The 8321-nt window shown below is 37.4% G+C and overlaps 1 protein-coding gene across 1 annotated transcript; it reads right to left on the bottom strand.

The window, feature by feature from the left end:
- Positions 1-232: 232 nt before the first annotated feature.
- med21 (mediator complex subunit 21) lies at positions 233-8300 on the bottom strand. Its single transcript, XM_063460281.1, has 4 exons — positions 8216-8300; positions 6756-6870; positions 3902-4002; positions 233-2201 (listed from the first exon to the last, which is right to left on the bottom strand). The coding sequence occupies exons 1-4, from the start codon at positions 8297-8299 to the stop codon at positions 2022-2024; spliced, it is 480 nt and encodes a 159-aa protein (XP_063316351.1). The 5' UTR covers position 8300; the 3' UTR covers positions 233-2021.
- Between the last annotated feature and the right edge of the window lie 21 nt (positions 8301-8321).

Raw genomic sequence — 8321 nt, 5'->3', positions numbered from 1 at the left:
CTGATAATTTGTAAGGATTAAATGGTATTTTATCGTAAAATGTTCTTCACACATAATTATGAAATACCGTATGAATGAGAGGGTATGTAAGGCCAATAAAAGGTCACATTGGTGATCAATACACAAGCATCAGGTTTCTAATTGTTGACTAAATGAAAAAGCTGCAGGATTTAGTCATACTGAAATGTTACTGCTATTCAAAATATAAGTAGAACTGATCTAAACCGCACGGATATTTTATTGGACTACGTTTATCTAGTGGCAATAAACCAGGTAGAACGTAATAAAGTATGATAAGATAAAAGTCAGACACAGTCCACATTTATAACACTTTCTATTAAGGCACAATCTGAGACCTTTGCCATAGCAGTTTGAGATGATAACAGCTTGTCTGCCTACAAACCGTTTAAAAAGTGCTCATTGTTTAAACTAGAAACCGAAATGAATGTGTCCACATTCCAACATTGTTACAGTAGAGCCCTTCAAAAAGGAACTGACTTGTTTCCTTAATAATCACATCACTGGTGCTTAGAAATGTCTTCACCCTATCTGGACTCTTTGATTTCCTTGTAGATTGTCCTATAGACCTTTGGGATAAACAAAGAACATTAAAGGGAGAAGCTACACTAATCACATGTGAATGAAAACGCAGATAACAAAATTTGAGCACAGACAAAGTTTTGTTGACCAAACCAGGGCAGGTGAAGATTTGCTGTCATAAATCTCCTACTTCGGGCGGGTTAAGTGCTTTTACTGTTAGGACCATGATGTCAACATGCAGACAGGCGGGTGGGTCCCGCTAACACGTCTGGGTGTGGTGGCCAGCAGACAAGGCTGTTTTTATATTTCTCACATCAATGGGGCCCACTGAGCTGTGACACAGCACCTATATTTAGATTTGGGCTATAAAGTCTCTGGCCTGCAGCCTGGGTTTCACAAAGATCAGTCTGAAATGGATTCAGCCAATATGAAAGCATTTGTTTTGCAAAAATCAAGATTGCACTGCATGACTTGTGAAAATATTTTAGTTGCAAATGTGACAAAAGTGATTTTTGCTCTTTAGATTTTTTTTTAAATATCATGTATCAGACTGACTAGGAGCTAGAACAGAACACATGCATATACATAACTTTCCGTAATGTGAAATTTTCATGCCTTTTACTGAAACGTTTCAAACCGTCGATAGAACCAGATTATGGAGTTGGTTTTTTCCCCCTCCTTTAAAATTTTTTTTCCTTTCACTATTGTTTTTGTCAAAACACATTATGAAATATACAAGAGCCACAGCTTAGTTCCTCAAAGCTGTGTCCATCAGAATTTCCTTTAAAGGTCACATGAACTGAAATGTGGTCATTCTTTAATTGTAATCGTTTCCTGGTAAAGGCTCGCAGTACGTCATGTCAGTTTCTGCTAGTGTATCAGTTCCAATGAAAAAAATGAAACTGATGCAATGCCACAAACAAACTCCAACAATTAACATCACCCACATGGTTCGTGTACAAAACGCTTGTGGTAACAGTTTGCAAATTATATAAAAAAGGGATATTATTAACACTTATGTGGCTGTCCACGGTTTATTTAAAAAAGAAAATACCTCAGAGAGATGAGCTATCATGGTTTCATTGAATATCTACAAAATCAGACATAAATATATAACATATAGTGTACATAAATCACAGAACACCTGTCAGATTGGTCTCCTCAAGCCCACAGAGAAGTTTTTTTTGTTTTTTTAAAATAAAAATTTCAGGAAAAAAAAGATCCGTGTGCATGTAAAGACACCATCCTTCATCCTTCTTTAGCTGAGCTGCAGAAATGACGTTTCAAAAACAAACAAAAAACATAAAGATGACCTCATCCACACAGAACCACTTCAGCATCTACATGTTCACACATTTGACATGTGAACACACACCATGTTTGGCAGTTTCAATGATGGCCTATTGTGGCTGAAGGCAAAGAAAAAAAAAATAGCTGAAAAGACTGAAAATTGTCCAGAATCATATTATGCATTCCTCGGGTCAGGATTCAGCCGGTGATGGCTGGCTGGGTGCCCCGTTGCGGGTGCGGAGCTGAGATTGGGCGATGTCAGCCAGTGCACTCTGGATCTTCTCCAGCAGCATATCGCCGCGGTAAACCACCTCTTCTAGCCGAGCTGCTGCCTCATGGTTCTCCTCCTCCAGCTGCCGCAGACTGGCCGCCTGATGAAAGGTCACAGACAGTCAGATTTAATGAAAACAGCTTTGGTGTTTTTATTTTCCCTTTTGTGGAGCGTCAAATAACTGATAACAACTGAGTGAAGGTTTCCTTTAATTGTGTGCAGATCATGACTGTATAACTTGGGAGCATCAGATCTCACAATAACTGACTGAATAATAAAAGATTCCCACCTGGTACACCCAATATCCCCACACAACGCAGGTGGTGTGTGTGAGCAACTTTTAAATAGTTGATGAGAATCACTTTGTACAAGTTCTGTTTCACGGTTCAAAAGCTGCCATCAGACTGTGACGAGATTCCATGCATGATTTGCAATGTGTGCAGAAAGTCTCCTGAGACGTGGTCTTACAGCTGATCATTTCTAACAGCTTCGTATGACAGATGTCTTTTTACTTTATATCTAAAACCAGTTGCGTGTATTGTCGGCCCTCAGAGAGCTACAGGGAAACCAGAACTTCTGGGCTGAGCAAGCCTCATTCACAAAATTCCACTGACATCTGACAGCACTAATATCTAAAAAATGCTGCCCTGTGGCCCGCATGAAGATAGAAGTATCCTTGCACAAAGACCCAACACCACTGATTATACAATATTGCTCGTCTGTTTTTCAGAAAGACTGACGACTACTGCTCCAACTTATAAAAAGCTAGAAATGACATGAGCTGCCTGTAAGGATGGCTTACTTTCTTATAACATTACCTAGACATAAATATCATACTTGTTTGAGAAAGAGCAGCACCTACTCGGCTCAGAAAAGGCCTTTGGAGCTTGTAATGACATTAAGCATGATTGGTCCATGCAGATTAAAAGCAATGAAAGTTTGTTTTTTGTTTCTTAAATACCTCATTTTCCAGCAATATATACAATTATTAGTCACGTCATCAGCAAAAATGTGCATACTGCCAAGATCCATGAATCTTTTAGAGAAATCATTTAACAACAATGCTGGTGATTTTCCTTTGGCTCAGACTAAAACTTCCTCTATGCAGGGAAACCCCCTCCCCCGTGTACTCAGAGTCTAAGTTTCCCAAACATTACTAATTTGGCAGTTTTAACTGGTTTAAGTGAGCTTTACCATTTACTTAATGGATGTTCCTCAAAATAATCTCGTTATCGGCACACTCCAGCTGTGGTGTTTATCGTTCCTCTCTTGAGTGAAGGCCATAAAATATTAAAAGAGATGTTTTTGCTTTTTGTCTACTGATAAAAGTCTCTGGAAACAGATCAAAAAGTTAGCAAGTTTTCCGAGTACCACTAATGTAATTCAAAGATATTTGTGTTACAAATGCTCACTGGCAGTACTGTGTATTGCACTCAGATATGCTTGCTGGGAAACATCCTATTCTCAATTTTCTGTTCTTTAATCTATTCTAGTCTAATCTAATAGCAGAAAGCAGTGCACAGGAAAGTGACATTTGATGTCATGTATCTTTCTATTTACGGGAGAGAGATCAACACAAGAATGACTGTTGTTGTCTTTAACATATTTCACTATAGACTATAAACAGTTTGTTTACACACAAAACACACTTCCCTCTGCTGACTGATAGCTAGACATACTAACAGTGCTCCTCTACTTGAATTTGTTTTTTTTTTTTTTTATGTCCGGGAAAATAGAATTAATACATTGAAATATATATACACATGTGAAATAGTCGGTGATACTTATGAATGTGCTGACCTGCAGAGCTGCTGTGGACTCCTCACTGGGCAGCGAGTCTATGAGTACATCCACATCTTTGGCTGTTCGGGCTATAAGGGCTGCAAACAGCTGGGCATACTCTAAACAGAGATCAAGAAAAACAAAACACAGGTGAATCATCCTGCATCCTGCAAATCATTAAAATATATATATATATATATATATATATATATATATATATATATATATATATATATATATATATATATATATATATATATATATATATATATACACATATATATATATAACAGAACACAAACACACACTCTACACGCTGTTGAGCCACAGAAAGTACCCCCTCCCCCCCTTTTTTATAAGAGAAAAATCATTATGTACCATAATATTTAGAGTGAAAAGATAAAATGTCACTAAATATTGAGTAAAATGTAAAGACGTGGTGAAACTAAATCATTTGAGTTGTAGAGAGACACTCATCATGAATGATATGTAGATGTAGTGATGGAGACCCGGTGTTGTATGATCAGGGGTGAGTACTGTACAAAGCACCAATGTGGACATTTTCATTCCTGTTTCAGACAAATTTTTTCAAGCTAACAAGCTGTTCCACATTATGTAAGCCTGTCTGTACTGCATTTATGTCAGTTTGCATAAGATTTTGTCCCTGTAGCCTAGGGCTGCCACGATTAGTCGACTAGTCACGATTACGTCGTCTATCAAAATCGTCGACGACTAATTTAATAGTCGACGCGTAGTTTGAAGCTTTGTAAGATCCCAAAAGACGCGGGAATAAGTAGTAGGATTTAAGAGTGTAATAACAGACTGAAACAGAAGATGGCAGCACTGCATGTCCAAGGATGCCAGCTCCCGTTAAACCCCAAAGAAGAAGAAGCAGTGTCCGGTATCGTAGCTGTGTCCAAATTCAGGAACCGCATTCTACTGTGCCCGCATTTGTAGGCCGATTACGTTACAGCGACACGACGAAGACTGTCCAAATTCGAAGACTCCGACAAATGCACCCTTCATTTCCCCAGATTTGAAGGATGGGTCGGGTGTATATTTCGTGGCCCAACCTATCCCAGAATTCATAGCACGGCCCTGCTCAGTTTCCAACAATGGCGGCAGCTAGTTAGTGTTAATATTACTCTTATTATTCTTTCTGGATCACAAAATAAACGTTTAACATATTTTCAGGCGAGAATGTAGCTGTGTAAACCTCAAATTTCTGCTCAGTTTATCAAGACACCACATATTTTCAAAAGCGCTCCGACGTTTTCAGAGACATTTGTTACCCACCAGCTCGATAGCTAGCAGGGGTTCAAGGCTCACTAGAGCCGGTGAGAACACCGGACTCCCGGCAAATCATTTTCAAATCCACCGCCATCTTTCGCTACTCAGGTTAAACACGATATATAAGTCACTTAGATAACTTAAAAATGTTATTGTTTGGCTTTTTTCAGTGTTTTATTTGTTCCTGAGTAAATCGGTTTGGCTGCAATTAAAGTTATAGTTTTTACACAGCTGAATAAACGTCAAGCAGACAACTGATTATCAGAAGTGTGAGATGCTCGAGAATATACTCCGGTGTCCTGTTATATTTTAGATAGCAAGGAGCAGACGTCTGAGTTTATTAAACTCCACCAAAACAATCTGCAAATTTCATTAAAATGTAATAAACTATCATCTTGTCTTTATTTTTAGTTAGCACATACCTTAAACACTTAAAGCTGTAAGCTAATGATAGTTATATAAGAGCAGATGCATGCTGGTGCAATAAGCTGTAAGTTTTACGTCCAATGGATGCATGATCTGATTAGTCGACTAATCGCAAAAATAATCGGTGACTAGTCGACTATCAAAATAATCGTTTGTGGCAGCCCTAGTGTAGCCTGATGATTCTGGGTATGCAACCTCTACAGACATGCTTGTGTGCAGTGCACCAAGAGATCAATAGCACATGTAGCACTGGCTGACAGTGAATACTAGAAACTAATTTGCTGAAGAGTTCACTTTAACAGGAAAGGGAGTAACAGAGGAGTTCACCACAAAGAGGAAACAGTGGCAAAAAATAATCAACAATTAAAAAAAGCAGCATGAGAAACACAGACAGTGGATACGTAGACAATTTTCAATACCGTGTTTCATTTCACTGCAAAGAAGTTATTTTCATATTATGACATATCTTTTCTGTATCAGGGTCGAAGTTGAAGGAGAAACTGAACAAATGCAAACAAGTCTAGCTCACAGACTGTTCTGCATAATTGTTATACTGCCCTCTGGTGACAGCACACAGCTATAACATGTACCAACACACAGCTATACTGGGCTGGAAATCACCAGACACCCTTTGATACCACATTTTTACAATATATTACTGTCATTTTCAACATTATGTGATATGCTAAATATTGCAATAACATATACTACAATTTATGTCCTAAAAGTTAAACTTTACTTTATCTCATTGGATAAAACAGATACTGATAATCTCACTGCAAAATGAGATTGTCAGGCATCCCCCATCACTGTTATTAAAACCTGCCATAAATGTTACTATAAGATAGAGTCATTCTGACTGATATCAGTCTGAGGTTCAATAGGTCAAGTTGGCAATTACATGCAATCTGTTTCTGATTGCATGGGCAACAAACACGTGTTGTCCATAGGGAAGTTGCACAGTGACCTCTGGTGGAGAAGCTATGCAACGTCATTGACGAGTGTTTCTCTCATCTCCTCTTGAATTTTTAATTTTTATATTTAGCAGCTTTTAAAAAGCAGATATCAATAGAGAGGCAAATAACTAATATCAACTGATATAAACTGATATAAAAACTATGGTTAAAATTAATGTCATAGTAAAAAACACACAAACCTTCTGTTGGGTTTGCTGGCTGATCCTTGTTGATAGCTGTCTGGATGTTACTGAAAGATGCAGGAGGTGCACACTGTTGCAGGACGCCGATAGCATTACAAAACTGATCAGCAAGCTGGACACACAAAACAAAACCAGTAATAGGTTACGCTGTCATTTAAACAAGACACTAGCTGCTGATGATAACATAAACGTCAGGCAAAAGAAATTTAAAGACGTTTCTTTCACCAGTTTTATCAAGGTATTTTTTTTTTATTATAAAATATAGGTATTTAGTTTACCAGTGTCAACCATAAAGCCCGGAGGCCAGAATCCAATTTTACCCACTGTGAAAATGTGAAGGCGTGCTTAAGTTTTGGACTTTTAAATGTATTTTCATAAGCTTTACAGCTTCTCCTGAAGATAAAACGTCCCCCAAATAATTAAATGAGAGAAAGTTCATTTTTTTAAACCATCTACTATAGAAATCTATGCTTTTTACAATGGGGTCACATTACAAAATATATTATTACAGGACAGTCTACACAACAAGCCAAAAGAACGTTTTCTGTTATTTTGCACATTTATTTCCTACAATTTAAGCCCAACGAGTCACACTGACAAACTTTTCTTTATTGTGTAGAAAAACTAAGAAGGACTGTTAAAACCAGCATCTTTTTCTTATATTACAATGTCTCAGGGATTAAATGTATAGTTAAAGTTCTGACTGAGAGTGACAGAAAGGGGAGTTTCACTGATCGGCCCAAAGTGTGTTGTATGTAGGCCACCTAGTAAAAGGAGTTTGACATCCCTGGTCTAGAACCACCCTTAAATTATTATTATTATTATTATTATTATTATTATTATTATTATTATTATTATTATTATTATGTTTGTTTGTTTTGGAAAATGGCAAATAGTTGCAGCGGGAGTTGAAAATAGTTGAAACGGGAAAAAAATACGTGGAAATACAGTATAGTATGTAAGGCAAAAACAGACTTTGCAATATTCTAGCAAGCTGGTACAACATGAAGGATCAAAATCTGACCTACTTTTCTCCATTCGTAATTCCTATAAGTTCAACATCTGTTCAAGACCACTGAAAAAAATAAGAAAATTTGGTCCCTTGCAAGCCAAATATAAAGAAATTGCTTTTGCACAGTATTGTAGTAACACTGTTTTCTTTTCCAAATATATTTATTTTGTATCATTTTGTTCAATGAAGCTACTCAAAACGACGTTTTAACACTGTAACACTTCATTGTTTAAAATAACTGAGCTGGTTTGGTCGTTTAGTAACACAGGCCTTTAGCGATAATTGCTATAATGGTTAGCTACCCCGTGTTGTTGACACGTTACTAAACTACTCGAGCCACTGGTTTGCGTTAGCTACCAACTCTAAACGACATAACGATGCATTTTATATTTTTTAACACCTCCTTCTACCAAAGAATGTTTAAAATATTCAACATTTGCCTTACCGAATTGACTGCGTCTTGAAGTTGTGTTAGCCGGTCCGCCATATTGTCTGTTTCTGACGTAACTGTCGCGAGAACATAAAACATCTCGCGGTATATTCGGTATTTT

The sequence above is a fragment of the Pelmatolapia mariae genome, linkage group LG17, assembly GCF_036321145.2.
Source record: "Pelmatolapia mariae isolate MD_Pm_ZW linkage group LG17, Pm_UMD_F_2, whole genome shotgun sequence".
Lineage (NCBI taxonomy): Eukaryota > Metazoa > Chordata > Actinopteri > Cichliformes > Cichlidae > Pelmatolapia > Pelmatolapia mariae.
The sequence above is the reverse complement of the archived record's forward strand: the minus strand, read 5'-3'. Positions and strand labels throughout refer to the sequence as shown.

Excerpts from the sequence above, each read along its gene's own strand:
- med21 (XM_063460281.1), bottom strand. The coding sequence starts at position 8,299 with ATGTTTTATGTTCTCGCGACAGTTACGTCAGAAACAGACAATATGGCG. Across the intron at positions 4,003-6,755 it reads GCCAGCAAACCCAACAGAAG|AGTATGCCCAGCTGTTTGCA; the intron begins GTTTGTGTGTTT and ends ATCTCTGTTTAG. Across the intron at positions 2,202-3,901 it reads AGTCCACAGCAGCTCTGCAG|GCGGCCAGTCTGCGGCAGCT; the intron begins GTCAGCACATTC and ends ACCTTTCATCAG.